Genomic DNA, 19482 nt, shown 5'->3' on the forward strand with positions numbered 1-19482 from the left:
TAGTGTAAATAGATACGGGCATATTCCGATTATTCAGATCCGCCCAGCAGATTATCGTCAGCTGGGTTGATATGGTTGCCTTACAGAACATTAATACTATGTATGGTATTAATTTTTAGACCTTTTTCAAAAATGATTTTCTGTTTTTTTATTTCATTTAAATATTGATGAAGGACAAGCACAAACCACTTTTAATTGATACGATATACGAAATAAAATTATATATGATATAAAATAATATATAAGCTGATAAAATTTGTGAGAAACAAAAGGTTATGTCATTTTGGTTAAATCGTGTGGCCCTAAAGTTCGTTTTCAGTTATATATCTACTTACAGTGACTCAAAAAATTTGTCAAAAATACTCATTAACAAAAATTTTCAAATGATTTTGTGCGGGAGGGTTTTTTATACAATCACCTTATAATTTGCATTTTATCTAATCTTAAATAAAAACTCATCAAAATATCATACAAGGATACGAGATTGTTAAAAAAGACATAACCCTAATAAATGTGTTCCATAGTACACATCGAGTGAATCTTTACAATATTCTTAACTAAGATCATCATTTGTAAATATCAAAATCGACAACTCTATGCTGATTCTATGATTGACTTTGTATTTCTGTGTATTAATTAGTTATTAATCTATGTGTATCTTTTCAATATTCCTCATCTCACTTGTCAAATGGTTTCCCATCCCATTGAGTATTGATTTGATTCTGAATATTTAGTTAATATTCACAGCTCGTCCGGACAATACTGAGAATTTTTACTTCTAAAAAACAAAATCTGACGGTCGGCCAACGATCTCAGTTTCAATTTAAATATGAGGAGCTATTCATTGGTGCTGTGGTTTGTTATTACCTTTTCTTGTTTGTGGCTTCGCGCTGAGGGCGATGGATTAATAGAGGTGTTCAAATGGAAACAAATAGACTTCTATAATCGAGGCAATAATCCTCAGTTGGTGTCAGCAACAACTAAACCGCCATCTAATTCTAGAAATCCAGGTACGTGCGTAATTAATATTTAGCTAAATAGATGTTGACTTTGTCGTCTGATTTTTTTTCAACCAACAGAGATTTATGCTTACCTATTAAGATTTTTTGTTTGAAAATATTCAATTGATAATTTGAATGTTTTACATACACATACATATGTACATAAGCCGCTTTACATCTAACAGTTTTAAAAAATGCGTCAGTGAAGTTGTCAATTCCGTTAAATATCTGTCAAATCAATGCGTAGTTGCTCCAAATACTTGTTTTAGGTGCATGTGGAAATTAGGTTATAGTGTGTATGTTTGTATGCCAACTATGTATGTATGTATGTATATAAATGTGTGTCACAGCGTTACTTAAATGATAATAATGACAATCAATAGACGCTTATGAACAATTTTATTGCTTGTTTTGATTTGCTTGCTTGTTTGATTAATATATTGTTTATTTTTTTGTTATTGTGTAATATTACACTGTAGAACACTAAAAATGCAAACAACTAACAGTCGGGCTGACTTCCGTATCGCCAGTTGCTTGGTAAATGACTGCAAATGTGTGAAGTATTATGTTTCTTAATGCCGTTGTACATAACAACTGCGAAGCTACGTGTTTCAAAACGTCAAAATTGCGTTTTTTTTTTAAGGCAAGTAAAAAGCAAAGATGTATCGTTTCTATTTCTGAAGCATTTATTTGCATTTTCGAGGAACAGTGTATGAGTGTGCAACTGAAATATTTTGACGAAGTTTTAACAACACAAAGCAACTGACGATACGGAAGTCAGCCTCTTTTGGATTTTACTGCATCTCCGAAACGCGGTTAAATGTAGGTTTAAGTTTTTTTTTCGCAGAAACCAATTGTAATCATCTTCTTCTGCCCTACATAGATAATTACGTTAATAACAAGTAATATTCTTATATGTATTCTTATATTCCAAAACATGGACCTATGTTGACAATTCTTGATGGACAAGTTTTGTGACTGAAGGGAACCTCAAATGTCAAATTATCGATAGCAAAATGTAGCTAAAGCACTCAAAATACCGAAAATCGGGAGGTATCGTTATATAGCCCCCATATAAGCAAAGCAACCAAAGCATAGACCTATGTTGAACATTTTTGTTTGAGAAGTTTTGTTAACACTGCCCAGCAAAAAGTTTGCCTCCAAAAAGGCAGTTAAATCATATGTACAGGTGATCTGGAAGTGCGTCAAATTATGCATTTTCACTCATGATTTTTACAAGAGCGTGACTACTGAAAGAGGCACTCCATTGCACTGCATTTTAACTGACCCTTTGGCACTGCATTTTAACTGACTCTCTGGCACTGCATTTTAACTGACCCTTTGGCACTGCATTTTAACTGACCCTCCGGCATTGCATTTTAACCTTTGGAGTAGAAAAGGATGCAATCTAAAGCACGTGTTTTGATACAGGCATTCGGAATGTGTGCAAGCCATTTCAAAATATCCCAGAACAAATAAAATGAATTTATTATTTGTGTAAAACAAAAAAATATTAAGAACTTTATTACATTAACACAAATTATGAAAATTCTCCATTGAATTCAATCGCAACCATGCGTGTTTCCTCCGCTCTCCATTTAATCCAAGCTCAACTGTTTTTGCTGCATCTGTTAAATGGGTTTGATATTGTCTTTCAATCACCAGTTAAGATTTCGACATGTACTCCAACAGCATTCCATTTGGAAATTTTCTTCTCGTGAGTTACCGGAAAATGTTCACAAATTAAATATTTTTTATTTTATATTAACAAATTTTTGGAAATGTTAACACGCTTATCTCTTTTTGGAAAATGTATGCCGCTGCCTGTAGAGATGTACAAACTGATTTATGTACTTGCAGGGATCTCTAACAATTGCTTATAAAATGTAGTGAACGGAGTGCCTTTTTCACGACTCCGTTTGGACTGCATCCGGATGCTGTTAAATTGTGAGGAATTGGAGTGCCTTTTTCACGAATCCGTTGAACTGCATCCGGATGTTGTTAAAATGTGACAAGTAGATGTGATTCTTTGGATTGCATCCAAATGCGGTTAAAATGTGAGGAATGGAGTGCCTTTTTCACGACTCCGTTTGAATTGCATCAAAACATGTCGTGAAAGAACTAGTACACATTGCACTTCTTCCAATTTATTTTGCTGGGTGTGAACCTGAAATGTCAAATTACAGATAGTTGGTCAATAAATGTACCCAGCAAAAAAGTTTGGAAGTAGTGCAAAGCAGAGTTATGATTACAATACATCTCTCGATGCAGTCCACACGGAGTTATGAAAAATTCACTCCGCTCGATACATTTTAGAAGCACTCGCTTATAGATCCCTAGCCAAGCAAGCCAATTTTTTGATCCCTACAGTCGGAGTCTTTATTTCTGAACACAAGAAAGAGTGTCTAAAATTATAAGAATTTGTTTAAAAAAAAATAAAGAAATAAAAACTAAAGATACGAACATTGCTGTAATTCACGAGACGCAAATTATTTTTGTAGTGGAGTTAGAGTTTTTTTGGAAATCTGAACTGGAGTTGGAGGAAAAATGAAAAACCATTTGGATGATGAAGCAATATCAGTTGCGGTGTCACAAAAAGCAGAGCAGAGGAAGTAAACTCAGTTATGATCAAATTTAATGGAGAGTTTTTATAATTTGTATTAGTGTAATAAAGTTAATATTCTTGTTTAATCGAATAAGCAATGTATTCTATTTATTTTGGGATATTTGCAATGGCTTGCATTTTATAACATCTTTGGACTGCATTTAAATTCAATCCAAAACACTACATCAAAGGCTGTGATTTGGATCGAAAATGGAGTGCATCCTAGCTGTGTGCCGTGGAAGCAAAATGGAGTGCATCTTAGCTGCGCGCTCTCTTGTAAAATTCATAGGTGAATTCATAGGAAAAGATGTACTCCAGCGGCAATTGTTCTAGTGATTTAAATGCATCCGCGGATGCAAACTTTTTGCTGGGTAGCTAAACTCCTCAAACACCTAAAATCGGGAAGTGCCATTACATGGGGCTATACCAAAACATGAACCAATATTGACAATTGTGTGTGGAGAAGTTTCGTGACTGCTGGGAATCTCGAATGTTCAATTATAGTTAGTTCGGTCAAAAATGTAGCTAAAACCTTCAAAATACCTAAAATCGACAAAAAATTATTAAATTGCATCAAACATCGTATAATTTTTGTTATTATTTAGGGGAAAATGTAATTTAAAATGAAAACAAACAAGTCACCGCCAGTTGATGTTAAAATTGATCGTGTCGTGTCAAATGAACTGTTAACATGAAATGTCAAATATCAAGCCGAATTCGAATTCCAAAGTTAAACAATTTATTACTTTGGCGCCTGAAGTGTTCTCCCCATACCATTGCTATCGCAAACGATCCGTTTTCGAATGTTTTTCGATAGTTTTGCGGATATTTTGTTCGAAAACGACACTCGAGAAGGAATTAAAAACGATTCATTCGTCGCTCAGTTTGTGGCAAGAAAACCTTCGAATTCGAATGTCGTTAATAATATTATTACCGAATGAAAGATGATAGTTTTTACGATAATGCCGAAAAAACATTTTTGGCGGAGTTACGATTTTATGACATGTTTAGCTTTATTTATTTTTATTGTTGTCTTGTATTTGTAACCATGCTATATGTTGTGTTTATCATCACTTCTTGTTAATGTTATAAGTAGCATTTATATCGAAAATATTTGAAAAAGGCAAATGGGAATTTTTCACGAACTACATAAAATTATTTTTTAAAACGTAAAATTTTCCGAAGTAAAAAATGTTTCTCGAAACAATTTTTCTTGTGAAGAAAAAGCATTCGCAAAATGTTCGAAAATGATATCGTTTTTAAACTTTTGACGAACAAAAGAACAACCCCCCCATACCAAGTGCGGATATTATTCGAATGTCCGGCACAACTTTCGAAAACGATATCACTGTCGAAGGATTGGCAAATGTTTTTCGGGTGAACACAAGCACGTTGTTCTTTTGTTCGTCAAAAGTTTAAAAACGATATCATTTTCGAACATTTTGCGAATGTGTTTTCTTCACAAGAAAAATTGTTTCGAGAAACATTTTTTACTTCGGAAATTTTTTACGTTTTAAAAAACAATTTTATGTAGTTCGTGAAAAATTCCCATTTACTTTTTTCAAATATTTTCGATATAAATGCTACTTATAATATTAACAATAACTGATGATAAACACAACATATAGCTTGGTTACAAATACAAGTCAACAATGTTTATAAACTGTTACACGCATTGAATCGCAAACATTACAAAGAAGAAAATGTACATAACAGAAAAATCAAGAGACGTCAGATAAAGTTAAACATGCCATAAAATCGAAACTCCGCCAAAAATGCTTTTTCGGCACTATCGTAAAAACTATCATCTTTCATTCGCTAATAATATTATTAACGACATTCGAATTCGAAGGGCTTCCTGCCACAAACTGAGCTACGAATTGAATCGTTTTTAATTCGTTCTCGAGTGTCGTTTTCGAACAAAATGTCCGCAAAACTATCGAAGAACATTCGAAAACGGATCGTTTGCGATAGCAATGGTAGTGGGGGACGTGCTTGTGTACACCCGAAAAACATTTGCCAATCCTTTGACAGTGATATCGTTTTCGAAAGTTGTGCCGGACATTCGAATAATATCCGCACTTGGTATGGGGGGTTGCTTCGTTGAGGGCTGTCCTATTGAAAACAGTACATTTCAATTTCTCGCTTTGACGCCAAGCAAGCGACAAAAATCCATTGTGTTCTTACATTAGGGCGCGACAAGTGTACGCTTCGAATATTGGAAGACACGTGAACACAGAGGTTCTTGCAATCCCAGGGGATCTTGGTCGATTTGTACTACTACATACGCATATTCCAATGAGAGCAAACTCAACCACCTTCTCCCGTAGACATCGTACCTTCCTAGTGGGCGCGTTTCATTGAATAACAGCCACGTAAGTCGTGGGTTTGGATTTCAAATGTCAATTCCATAACGCAAACGTCAAATCAATCCCCTTCTAAACCTCGCCTTCAAGTGGCCGAATGCATTTTCGACCACCCTTCTAGCTTTTGAAAGTCGGTAGATCATTTTTTTTTTCTTTTCTGAAAATGGGAAAGGCTTTATAAGATGTTCACTTGGTTGGAAAGCTGAATCTCCAATAATAAAAAAGGATAAAATCAACGCCGTGTATATTTCTTAAATTTTCATTAAATGCCGGTTCTTGAAGTAACGATTTTAACTAGCTGTTTTCATATGCATATGTATGAATCGTTGCGACGTGCAGGGTCACCAATATTGACATACCTGAAACGATATCTGAAAAGCGAACTGCAAAATTAGTGAACAATATACTTAGTAATCCTTCCATTACCTTTAGTCTACCAACGCCAACAACACCATTGAATACCAACCTTTGTAATTATAATAGTCATATGCATCTTCTTGAGGCGGTTTTATTTCAATATGGCATCCATCTTATGGAATTAGACTGTTATTAAACAATGATAATGCGATATATTTTATATCAAAACCTACCAAGGGCTCCGAAACATTGGGGGAACCCAATGCTCTCAGACCCGTTTACGCATTCCCTAACTTTTTCCTCCGTAGAAACGTTGCTAGGGAAATATTCCGGCGACAATTTTTTCCATACCTTTAAGTAAAATTATTAAATCTTCAACGTTGAATATTGCAGAGATCATATTTACTATTTCACAAAAATCGTTGAATATAATGCATATTGTTGAGTTGGATACTCCAAATAGACGGCTAATTGTTGAATAGTCTTCAGATGATCTTAGCGTGTATAACACTATCGCAATCCTTTTTTCCAACGGAATACACTTCTTTTTTTCCATACACCACTTTCATGTCGAGTTTATTTTTGCGGAATACAATATGTGTTTCTGGTAACTTGGCAGTTCTAGCTAGAAGAAATTTCTTCAGTAAAAACTTGCAAGTTCTCAATAAAGAACAGAGAGTTAACAGAGAACAACTGAGTTAACAGACAACTTTCTGTAACAAATTGTACAAATTGTTGCAAACTTTTGAGTAAACAGACAGACCTAATATTTGCATTCATTTTACTGTGTCAATACTTTATGAGCGTAAGCATGAATTTCGCTTATACCCAGATTACAGACGTCAAATGCCTCCATGTGATTCTCCACCTGCTCCAGTCCTGTGGGTTTGTTTACAGTTATAACATTTTACGGACCAAATATTGTCATATCCTAGGGAGGATGCCACTTTGACGCCGCCATCCGGACTTTGCAAATACACATTTATATAGCTAACCGTTTTCTCATCCGCTTTTTCTAAAAAGATCTGGCAAAAAAGAAGCCTATATACTTTTCTATAGAGGTTATGACTTAATAAAACTAATATTTTATAATTAAAACCTTTCCCTTATTTTCAGGAATTATTTACTTTCCCGGTCAATATCATGGTTTTAGAAGCAGACGCCAAGCAGACACCAACAATAATGATGAACAATCTTACATTCCATATAACAATGTACCCATGGGCGTAACCCATTACAAAGGGCGGCTTTTTATAACCATGCCTCGTCGCAGAGTGGGAATACCATCTACTTTAAACTACATCGATATGAATACAGATGGTGATACCAAAAGTCCGAAATTAAGAGCTTATCCGGATTTCGAAACCAATCAATTTAAGGTATAAATAAATTCCTACAATATTTGTAAGAATCGTATTGAAAATGTCATACCCTAATCCAAATATACACCCATACATATTTTCTAGGGCAATCCCGGGAATTTAGTCTCAGTTTATCGTACCACTGTTGATTCATGTGGTCGTTTTTGGTTTATTGATACCGGCATGTTGGAATATCCAAGTGAGCGAATTATAAAAAAATAAAATTTGAGAGAAAACTTTTAATAACTTACATACATATGTATATTGTTTTTTTAGATAATCGCACTCAAATACAGAAGCCATCGATTTGGATAATGGATTTAAAGACTGACCGTGTCATTCGTCGTTACGAAGTTCCCGAATCCATAGTGACTGAAGGTCGTGGTCTTGCCAGTATAACCGTTGATACAGACAAGGGCTGTGATAAGACATTTGCCTATATGCCGGATTTGGTAAATAGCCAATTGTATGTTTACAGGTATGTTTAAATCAGCGATAGGCAACATATTTTTCTATTGCTTACTTTTGGGGGTGTCATTGTGTGAGTGCATGCTTTTTCAATTAGTTGAATTGTGTGTGTGTGGGTAGAGAACCGTTTACGCTGGTTTACATTTATTTAAGTATTCAACACATTTGTACAAATATGGGACCTTTTTCTATCTGATGATTATATGACTCGGTGGTGCAGTGGTAAGCATGCTCGCTTTGCCCTCACATTTTTAGAATAACAAAATTAATATATGCAGAAAAAAAATAAATAAATAGAAAATATAAAAAAATATTTTTTTATTAATTCCAAGAACTATCGCGGAAATGATATTTTAGAAGCGTCGCCGAGTCGACTTCCAAGAAGAGACGCGGGCGTGGTTCATTTCTTCACAACTGAGGCCACTTCAGGGTGACTTCCGCGACTGTTTTCATCGCCTAGGCGACACGCTTAAGTCACTTCCGCGATAGTTTTTCCTTGAATGGTAGTTAATAGTACTTCAGTTAATGTTTTCACACTACACCAATAATACAATATTTGAGGGATTTATGATTAGGGTTAAGTTTAATTTGAGGGATATCGGCAGTGTGATTCTGTAACTAGGTTAAGACAGTTTTGCCGACACTTATTGATAACTAAGAAATAAATATTTTCCACCGAAAGCGATTTCTAACGTACCTTTGTTACATACATAATTATGTTCCTACATATGAAAAATTGAAATAGCTGTGATCATGATACAATAAGAAGGTAGCAGCAACTGCCGTTTTTGGTAACATAAGATGTCAAAATTTGACATATATTCAATGCAATTGACACATTATGTTACTATCAGCGGGGCTCCAGCTGGGCTGATAATGCTACCTTCTTATTGTATCATGGCTGTGATGTTTTTGATTTTTGCCATAAAAGTTATAGCCCTAATGTACGTGTTCAAAATCCCATTCAACATTAACTTATGTCTACTTTATGTCATTTACAGTTACGAGGAAAATGATATGTGGCGTTTCCAACACAACTACTTCAACTTTGATCCGATTGCCGGTGATTTAAATATAGGCGGTCAAGTTTTTAGCTGGGATGATGGAATATTTTCAGTTGCACTTGCACCAAAAAATGCAGATGGATCACGCAATGTTATATTCCATGCAATGGCCAGTTTTAACGAATTCGTGGTTTCCAACGAAGTTTTACAAAATCGAACCAACGCTCAACGTACCGGTAATAATAGAGAATTTCGCCTATTGGGAAGCCGTGGCCCAGGACGACAATCAACAATGCACGAATATGATCCACGGACCGGTGTTGTATTTTATGCTGAAATTCAACGCAATGGTGTAGGTTGTTGGAATTCCAGGAAACCATTTAACCCTTCAAACCATGGCACTGTTGCCCAAGATGAACAGCGGATGATTTATCCGAGCGATTTGACGGTGTGTAAATACATACATACATATGTTTTTATTGCTCTCGTTTTACTTAATATCTGCACTATTGAATTTTTTTAGATCGACGAAGAGGGTACGATATGGCTGATGACCAACTCAATGCCCATTTTTATTTACTCAACATTGGATCCCAATAATTATAACTTCCGAGTCTGGAAGCAGAGTACTGAGGTTGCAATTCAAAACACTGTATGCGCCTAATAATGGCGACAATTCGATTTTTATGTTTTGTGAATAAAGCAGAATAAAAACTGATACAAATTTAAAAGAAATGTTTGAGTACTATTAAAAACTTAACAAAACAACCGAAATTTAAGTTGGATTTTCACTTTTTTGTATACCCTACACCACACTGCGGTAAGGCGTATTATGTCTTTGTGCATTTGAAACGAGATATTCTGCATTTGAAACTTTATATTTTGACTTTATAAATTATTTCTACCGATTCCTTCATATGAATATTTTTTGGACCTATAACATAGATTTTCATTATGTTCCAAGACCCTAAAAGACATTTTCTGTTCAATATTTGTTGACCTTTATTCTTAATTATAAGTAGTTTTTTGTAAAACTTTACTACATTTGACAAAGGATTTGTTTAATTTTTTAATGTGGTTCTACCATGTTAAACCATTAAAAATGCTAATATTTTGGCATTTTTTCATAAATTGAGTAAAAATTGCCGTTATGACCGTGTTAAATATTGAAAATATCAGCTACTACATACTCTACACGTGCACAAAAATAAAATTTACAATTCCTCTCCTATCGATAGATATTAAGGTATTTATGGGTAAAACTGGTTTGTTCTGTTCAGATGAATTGAAGTGTATATTTTCGGCCGATTTCATTTGTTTGACGCACGAAACACAAAATTGTACAGACATTTTGTTGAAATTTGGATAAAGTGACGCCGGCCCTGCCCTACTTTGTTCGTTTCCTTTTTGGTTAATAAAGCTCTGTTATTAATCAATTACCATGTACAATCACCACATATGTACTCTTCCATTTTTTCTTTTAACGACCTGGACCATCCTCGCAAGCCTACATAACTTTCATTCATTTATGTTTGGATTCAGAAACTCGGAGAATATTTCGGTGACTTCAACTCAAATATTTCTGTTGACTCCATCCTGTTAGATAATATAATATTTGGGCATTTTGTTCTGTTAATTCAACAACTCGCACACATTTTACAGCAACAACTAATACTCTATAAGGCCCATTATTACATCCTTTCTGTAGTTACTTTTTGGCCGGTATCAGACAGATAACCCGTTTTTTGTTCTTACATGTTTTACTTTTACGTTACTAATAAGTGTCAGATAACTTAAAAGGAGATTTGTGTTTCTTTTAAAAAACATGAAAAATTTTAGAGCAAATCCAAATCAACCAATCAGATTTGATTAAATTTGATGTGTACAGTCTTTTTTGCTTGATATTGCCATATTTTTTCAAAATCTAACATTTATTTTAAATGGCAGATGTAATAATAAATCTCTGGTAATGCTAACTTTATTCCCTACTTTTCTTAAAGTGAGGTATAACAAAAATGGACTTTAAAGACAAGATGTAAGAACGGGCCTAAGGCACATTATTACATCCTTTCGGTAGTTAAATGTTGGTCGTTATCAGACAGGTAACCCGGTTTTTATTATTACATGTTTGCTTTAAAAATAAGTGTCAGATAAATTAAAAGAAACTTTGGGTTCCTTTTAAAATTTAAACTGCGCCTGAGAGTATGCTGCACCAAAAGCAAGAAAAAAATTTCAGCAAATTCAAATCAACCAATAAGATCTGAGAAAACTTTTGATGTATACCCCAGCAAAAAGTTTGCATCCGTGGATGCAGTTTAATCAGTACAAGTGTACAGTGCAATTGCCGTTGGAGTACATCTTTTCCTATGAATTCACTTATGAATTTTACAAGAGAGCGCGCAGTTAGGATGCACTCCATTTTGCTTCCACAGCACACAGCTAGGATGCACTCTATTTTCGATCCAAATCACAGCTTATGATGCAGTGCTTTGGATTGAATTTATGTTCATTCTTCGGATTGCATTTTTAATCAGTCTAAAGATGCAATAAAAATGCAAGCCATTGCGAAATATCCCAAAATAAATAAAATGCATTTATTATTTGTTTAAAACAAGAACTTTATTATATTTATTATATAAACACAAATTAAAAAAAAAAGTTTCCATTAAATTCAATCACATTTGAGCTTACTTCCTCCGTTCTCAATTTAATCCAAGCGCATCTGATTTTGCTTTATCATCCAAAAAGTTTTTTATGTTGCCTTCCCATCACTAGTTCAGGTCTCGACATAGACTCCAACTCCGCTCCATTAAAAATTTCCTTCTCGTGAATTACAGCAAAAATGTTCGGAACTTAAGTTTTTATTTCTTTATTTTATAACAAATTCTCCGAAATGTATACACTCTTGTTTGTCTTTTGAAGAAATGTGTAGGGATCAACCAACTGTTTTTTTTTCTGTAGAGATCTCTACAGCAACTGCTTATAAAATGTATCGAACGGAGTGAATTTTTCATAACTCTGTTGGACTACATCGAAAGAAGTTGTGAAATCATAACTCCCATTGAACAACTTCCAAAATTTTTTGCTGGGACGGTTTGTTTTGCTTGATATTGCCATATTTTTACAAAATATAACATTTAGTTTAAATGGAAGATGTAATAATAAATCACTGGTAATGCGAACTTTATTCCCTACTTTTCTTAAAGTAAGGGATAACAAAACTGGACTTTAAAGACAAGATGTAAGAACGGGCCTAAGACTTGTTTTGTGTAAATAATACTCAAAATATTTTACTCTATGACCAGATATCTGCACCTTGCGTCTCAAGGCACGATTTTATCTATCTCTTTTACAATTTTTCCGTGGCTAAGGAAGAGGTGCATACCTGGTATAGAGATTTTAAACATTGAGACTATGCAGCCCTTGGTTGTAAGATGTCACAAATTTACTGGAATGAGCTGTATGCATTTACTTCGTTCAATCAACAAGTCAGCTTTCTTCAAGAAAATATTGTCAGCCTTTATAACGCTACGGTTCCCATCAAATATAAAAGTCAAACCTCAAATAACAAATCTTGGTTCAATTCTAGAATTAAAAAAAAAAAACATATAGAAGATATGGATCTACCTTATTCTAGATGGAAGCGGTTCAAAACGCCGGAGTTATTTAAGGAATTTCAATATGCACGAAGTAAAGCTAATCGTTTAATCAATGCTGTGAAAAGAGAATATTACACTTAGAAATTTAGTTTAGCTATTGGCTCGAAAAGAAATTGGAACATCATTCGCGATATTGGTATTCGAAAGTCTTACACCATTTACCAAGGCTATTAGGATGATCTAAATAAGACACTCATAGACATACCTATTGTACCTGCAGAACCCTCTTTCTATGGATATATTAATGAACACACAGATAACAATGTACACTGTACCAGTTTTGAATTTAGACGCGTATCTCAAGACGAAGTACTGTACTATGAACATTTTCTCTTAAGGTGTGGCCAATCCATCTCCATTTCCTACGTCTAATCTTCTTTTGTATGGGTTCCTGATTTGTTAAGTCCCACAGTTCTATGTTAATTATGGTGTTGGGCCAGAATATCCTGCATATGATCCTGAGGAATTTGTTTATGAATACCTGTAGCTTTTGCGTTATGGTGTTAGATACAAGCCTGGTTTTACTGCCGTTTAGTAGAATGGATTTATACAAGCTTCGAATATTTTAAACTTGGTTTTCCTGGATATATGTGTGCTTTTCCATACAACTTGCAGAGGCCCAAATGCAGCTCTCGCTTTATTTAGCCTATTGATTTCGTCCGTTTCTGCACTGCCATTCGTTACAGTGCTTCCTAGATAGCATAAGCTATTGACATATTCAATTGCTTGGTCTTGTAACATGATGTGTTCTGTACTGTAGTGCGATTCTCTAACTCATTTTTTGAGTTACCGACAATTGTCGGTAAAATTAAAATGCTTATAATTTCGGTAATTACCCATATTTTTCGATAAGTTAGCGACGAATGAAAAACAGTCGCAAAGTTCTGCCATTAACAAGAGCGCTGTCAACTTTTATTTGAACTTTTCATTCATAATTTTTATACCCTCCACCATAGTATGGAGGGTATATTAAGTTTGTTTTTCCGTTTGTAACGCATTGAAATACTCATTTGCGACCCTATAAAGTATATATATTCTTGATCAGGGTAAAATTCCGATCTGTGCACGTCCGTCCGTCTGTGGTAATCACTCTAGCATCCACAAAAATAGAGATAGGACGCTGAAATTTTGGGAAAAGGCTTCTTTTGTTTGCAGGCAGGTCAAGTTCGATGATGGGCTATATCGGTACCCCCCGATTTACGGTATTTTGACGTTTTTAGCTACATTTTCAGACCGATTTAGCTATAATTTGACATTTAGAGTTCTTAAGTGTCAATAAACTTATAAAACAAAACTTGTGGACATAGGTCCACGTTTTGGTATAGCCCCCATATAACGGTACCCCCCGATTTACGGTATTTTGACGTTTTTAGCTACATTTTCAGACCGGTTTAGCTATAATTTGACATTTAGGGTTCTTAAGTGTCAATAAACTTATATAACAAAACTTGTGGACAAAGGTCCACGTTTTGTTATAGCCCCCATATAACGGCCCCCCGATTTACGGTATTTTGACGTTATTAGCTACATTTTCAGACCGATTTAGCTATAATTTGACATTTAGGGTTCTTAAGTGTCAATAAACTTACATAACAAAAGGTGTGGACATAGGTCCACGTTGTGGTATAGCCCTCATATAACGGTACCCCCCGATTTACGGTATTTTGACGTTTTGAGCTACATTTTCAGACCGATTTAGCTATAATTTGACAATTAGGGTTCTTAAGTGTCAATAAACTTATATAACAAAACTTGTGAACATAGGTCCACGTTTTGGAATAGCCCCCATATAACGTTAACGCCCGATTTCAGATATTTTGACGTTTTAAGTCACATTTCTAGACCGAATTAGCAATAATTTGATATTTAGGGTTCTTAGTGACCAAAAAACTTATATTCGAAAAAATTATGAACATAGGTCCATGTTTTGGTATAGCCCCGTATAACGGTACCTTCCCGATTTTCGGTATTTTGAGAATTTTACCTACAAGGTTTAACCGAATTAGCTGTAATTTGAAGTTCTTAGTGGTCACCACACCTCTCCACCAAAAACTGTCAACATAGGTCCATGTTTTATTATAACCCCTATATAACGGTACCTCCCAATTTCTAGCCCACCATAAATTGTGAACATACATAATTAGATATGGGCACCATAAAAAAGGGTCTCCCGAATGAAGCATTTTATGTACATTATCTGACATTTTAACGTAACCACGTAAAGTTGGGGACAGGAATGAAAACTAATTATTCCATTTTAGTTCAGAATATTTTATGGTGGAGGGTATGAAAAGTTCGGCCCAGCCGAACTTAACGCTTTTTTACTTGTTCGTTTTAATTTTACCGATTTTTTTCGGTAACTCAAAATATGAGTTAGAGAAGCGAACTACTGGTGTTGTTTATTCTCATGATCTTTGTTTTCTTGATGTTAATCTCAAGCCCAAAATTTCGCAAGCAAGTCTCTCCAGGTATTCTAATTCTGACTGCATGTTGAGAGAGAAGGGATATATCATCCGCATAGTCTGCTTCGATTTGTGAGAGACTCCATGTTATACCTCTTCTCTGAGGCAGACTTCATTACTTCATCCAGTAAACTTGCGAACCGTAACGATGATAGAGGACATCCTTGCTTTACTCCCGCGTTTGTGAGGAATGATTGGCTTATGTTTCCGTTGTGAAGAACTAAGAGTTCTGCATTCTCGTACATCGCTTTTATTATTCGGATTATTTTCTGGGGTACTCCCTTTTTGCTCAATGCTTTCCATATGGCAGTTCGTCTGATAGTGTCGAAGGCTTTCTTGAAATCGACGAACAGTAGCTTGTTCATCTCTCAGAATGTTTTCTACTTGCCTTTGAATTCTTTCTTGTACTATAACTGCTAGTATCTTGTATATGGTGTTGAGCAGGGTTATTCCCCTCCAGTTGTTGCAGTCTTTCAAGTCGCCAGTTTTGGGTAACTTTACAAAGATACCTTTCTTCCATGTTGGAGGCAGTATTTCTTCTTCCCAAGCTGATATGATGTGATGTCGCAGTAATTCAGCTGCGGTTCTAGCGTCGGTCTTTAAAGCTTCTGCCGGTAAACCATCATCTCCTGCTGATTTGTTATACCATCAACGAAGACTAAATACAAAATTTCAGCCATTTCGGAGCAGAGGAGGAAGCCAGTCGGCTGAAAATCGGCGGTGCGCCGCCGCCGCTCGTTTTCTTCGAGTCGAGCCGCCGCCGATTTTGTCGGCTCAAATCGGCTAAAAATCGCCAGTCGTCAAATCGGTAGAAACGGCGCGCGCCGATAATTTTCAGAAAAATCCATGAAATTTCGCGATGTACATAGTCCCGGTCCACACTAGACTGGTTTCATTGAAAAATTTCATGAAATTTAGCTTTCTGAGTAATTTTATGAAATTTCTGTAGTGGGTAATTTGATCTAAGAACGTATTATTTCATGAAATTTTTTAATGAAATTCATTCTAGTGTGTACCGGGACTATGTTTAAACTACATGTTAACTAAGGCGGTCATCAGACCATCTGCTTTTTCACATGTATGTTGTCACTTTGGGTATACTAATATACAGAACAGCTGATGTCATACATGTGAAAAAGCAGATGGTCTGATGACGGCCTAAGCTGAAATTTAGCCGCGAGTCGGTAAATAAGTCGGCGCGCCGCCGCCGATTGTCTTGCACAGACGTAAGCGAGCGAGCCGAAAAAATCGGTCGGCTTCGTTGTCTGTTTCGGAGGAATATTGAGGCCACAACCTTCAAAATACCGAAAATCGGGAGGTACAGGTCTAAGGGGGCTATACGAAGGCGTGGACCTATACCGAAAAATTTCACATGGAAATTTTTTGTACCCCAAATAAAGACTAAATACCAAATTTCAGCAATTTCGGTAGATTATTGTGGCCACAACCTTCAAAATACCGAAAATGGGGAGGTACCGCTCTATGGGGGCTATACAAAGGAGTGGACCTGTACCGACAATTTTCTGGGGGAAAGTTTTATACCATCAACGAAGACTAAATATCAAATTTCAGATATTTCGGTATGATAATGTGGCTAAAACCTTCAAAATACCGAAAATCGGGTGGTACCCGGGGGCTATATCAAAACGTGGACCGATATAGCCCAAACATCCTAGGAGTAATAGAAACTTCTATACCAAATTACAAAGCGCTATCTTACAAATTGCGAGCTTTATCTTGATTTCAACAGACGAACGGACGGACGGACAGACGGACATGGTTATATCGACTTAGAATTTCACCCTGATAAAGAATATATATACCTTATGGGGTCTCCGATGAATATTACGATGTGTTACAAACGGAATGACAAATTTAATTATACCCTCCTATGGTGGAGGGTATAAAAAGTAAAAAAAATAGAAGGAACCGATCTATTTTTCATTCTTCTTTGAGTTTTATTTTTGTTTTACCCCTTTTATTTTCTTTTCTGTTTTGTCATTGTTTTAATTATTACTTTACTTTGGTTAATGCTGTGATTAGTAGTAATACTGTTTCTTCATTCACTTTGTTGTCTTTCTAGTTAAATTGGGCAAATCCTGGACATGTGCTGAGTTCGTCAATTCTCATAACATTAATATTATACATGACATTTATATCAAAGTTCTGTCGAAAGTGTATATGAGAATTATATACAACCATGGTTTAATAAGAAAGGTTAGCCAAAGCTTTATGTCAATTTAAATTTTTTTCATTCGAGTATGCCTAAAACTTCAAAACAGTATAAACAAACTGTGTATGTGTGTGTGGTGTTTGAATAATATGCCAAACAATTTTAAAAACAATCGAATTCAATTATTTTTAAAATTGTTTTTAGACCATTTGTATGGAAGAAATTGGTGAGATTTGCATTGAAACAATCAGTTTATCATATTCACAACTCGACTATGTGGAGACAACTTAACTCTTCATTCATTTTTCGCGTTTTTTATAAAATGCTCAAAAAATGCATTGTAAACAAACCCACTTGTTGCTTTTATTTTGAAGTTTTAGGAATTCAAGAAAAACAAGAGTTCTATAGATTTTTTTCATTTAAATCTACCTCTTTACTTATACCATGTATACAACAAAATCAAAAATGTCAGTGACAATCATCTGTTGCTCTTCCAGAAGAGTATTCTGTTTTTATCTAGGGCGATTATATGACTAATCAAAAAAAAAAAATGTAAACAATCGCCCAATGATCGCCATTGGGAATCACAGAAGATAAATCTGAGCAAACAATCTTCCACAATTTTAAGAAATGTTTGCAGGGGACTTTCAAATTTGTCAAATGATCGTCCTGGAGAATAACAGAATATTCTTCTGGAAGAGCATTAGGTAGTTAGTTGCCCATCGTTAGTGACATTTTTGATTTGGTTGTATGTAATTCTCGTATACATTTTCTATACAGAACTTTGATACACTCCACGTCAGTAGAATAGAACGCCTAAATTTTTGTTAATGTTAGCTTATTTATCCGAAAACGAATGAATCTACGTTTTTAATCTTGTAGGGATTTAAAGTCTACGATGTTTCGTTTCAAATACAGGAAAAGATAAGATTCTAGCTCTTTGCAAAATGACTTTCTGATCAATTTTCCGATAGTACTATGAAAAATAAGCATTTATTTTTGGTCATCACGATAGAGTACTAACTTTATTTTCACGAATTTCTGAAATATTAAAGCCGAATTTTCTTTCAGCCGACAAAGCAAGGCTTTCTAATCACTTTTTATCAAAGAAACCCTATAAATAAATCCGCGAACAACGAAATAAGGGCGCACAATGTCGCGATTTCATATTAACTGTGGCCAAAAATAGAAGGAGTTATCGTAGGTGCATACATTTTGGTACACGTACTTATTTTACGTATTTTCGCCATTTTGGAGGTTTTAGCCTCATTATCACACCGAAATTGCTGAACATTGGTATTTAGTCTTCGTTGGGGGTATACAACTCTCCACCTGAAATCTGTCAGTGTAAGGCCTCGCCTCCATATAGCCCCCATGGAACCGTAGCTACCGATTTTCATTATTTTGAAGGTTGTGCCCTCAATATCCATCCGAAATGTCTTAAATCCAGTCTTCATATTTTTGTGGGCTTATTGAATATATCGAACTCTTGTCTTCAAAAATGAGAATTTTTCTTTAAAAATGTTGATTTCGGCTGGTCACCATTTTTTTAATGTACATATATTTTTAAAAGTCTGTCAATATTATTAGGTACTTAATAAGTCCAAGGGCCATGGCACTAGATGCGCCACACAAAGCCTCTTTAGCGCAAATGTCAACCTCAGGCTTCGCGCGCCGGTCCCTGTTTTCACCGATGAGGAAATGACGTCCGAACAAACTCTACACAACGTCGACCAAAAAGATATTCTTATCTTGATGTGTGATCTAAATGCACGATTTGGCAATAACAATTCCGGGTTCCAGAACATAATGGGAAGACACAGTCCGGGCGATAAAAACACCAATGGAGAATTGTTTCTGGAAATATGTTCAAAATTCGACCTTGCAATAGGTGGCTCCTTCTTTCCTCATAAAAACTGTCACAATGTAACATGGCACGTGCCCCAGCAGAGAGTCAAATAGACCACTTTTGCATTGCCAAAAAGAATTTTAAAATTTTGCAAGACGTAAGAGTGCTACGAAGTGC

General features: G+C 35.3%; 1 protein-coding gene and 1 pseudogene across 1 annotated transcript; one reads left to right on the top strand and one right to left on the bottom strand.

Moving 5' to 3' along the window:
- Positions 1-638: 638 nt before the first annotated feature.
- On the top strand, positions 639-9897 carry LOC141388358 (L-dopachrome tautomerase yellow-f2-like). The gene is made up of 6 exons (XM_073958310.1): positions 639-1010; positions 7446-7708; positions 7796-7889; positions 7967-8168; positions 9160-9610; positions 9686-9897. The coding sequence occupies exons 1-6, from the start codon at positions 830-832 to the stop codon at positions 9824-9826; spliced, it is 1332 nt and encodes a 443-aa protein (XP_073814411.1). The 5' UTR covers positions 639-829; the 3' UTR covers positions 9827-9897.
- Positions 6029-6729, bottom strand: LOC141390667 (uncharacterized; annotated as a pseudogene).
- Positions 9898-19482: the final 9585 nt, after the last annotated feature.

Source organism: Musca autumnalis, unplaced genomic scaffold (assembly GCF_047663935.1).
Source record: "Musca autumnalis isolate F117 unplaced genomic scaffold, ASM4766393v1 scaffold_1, whole genome shotgun sequence".
NCBI classification, from domain to species: domain Eukaryota; kingdom Metazoa; phylum Arthropoda; class Insecta; order Diptera; family Muscidae; genus Musca; species Musca autumnalis.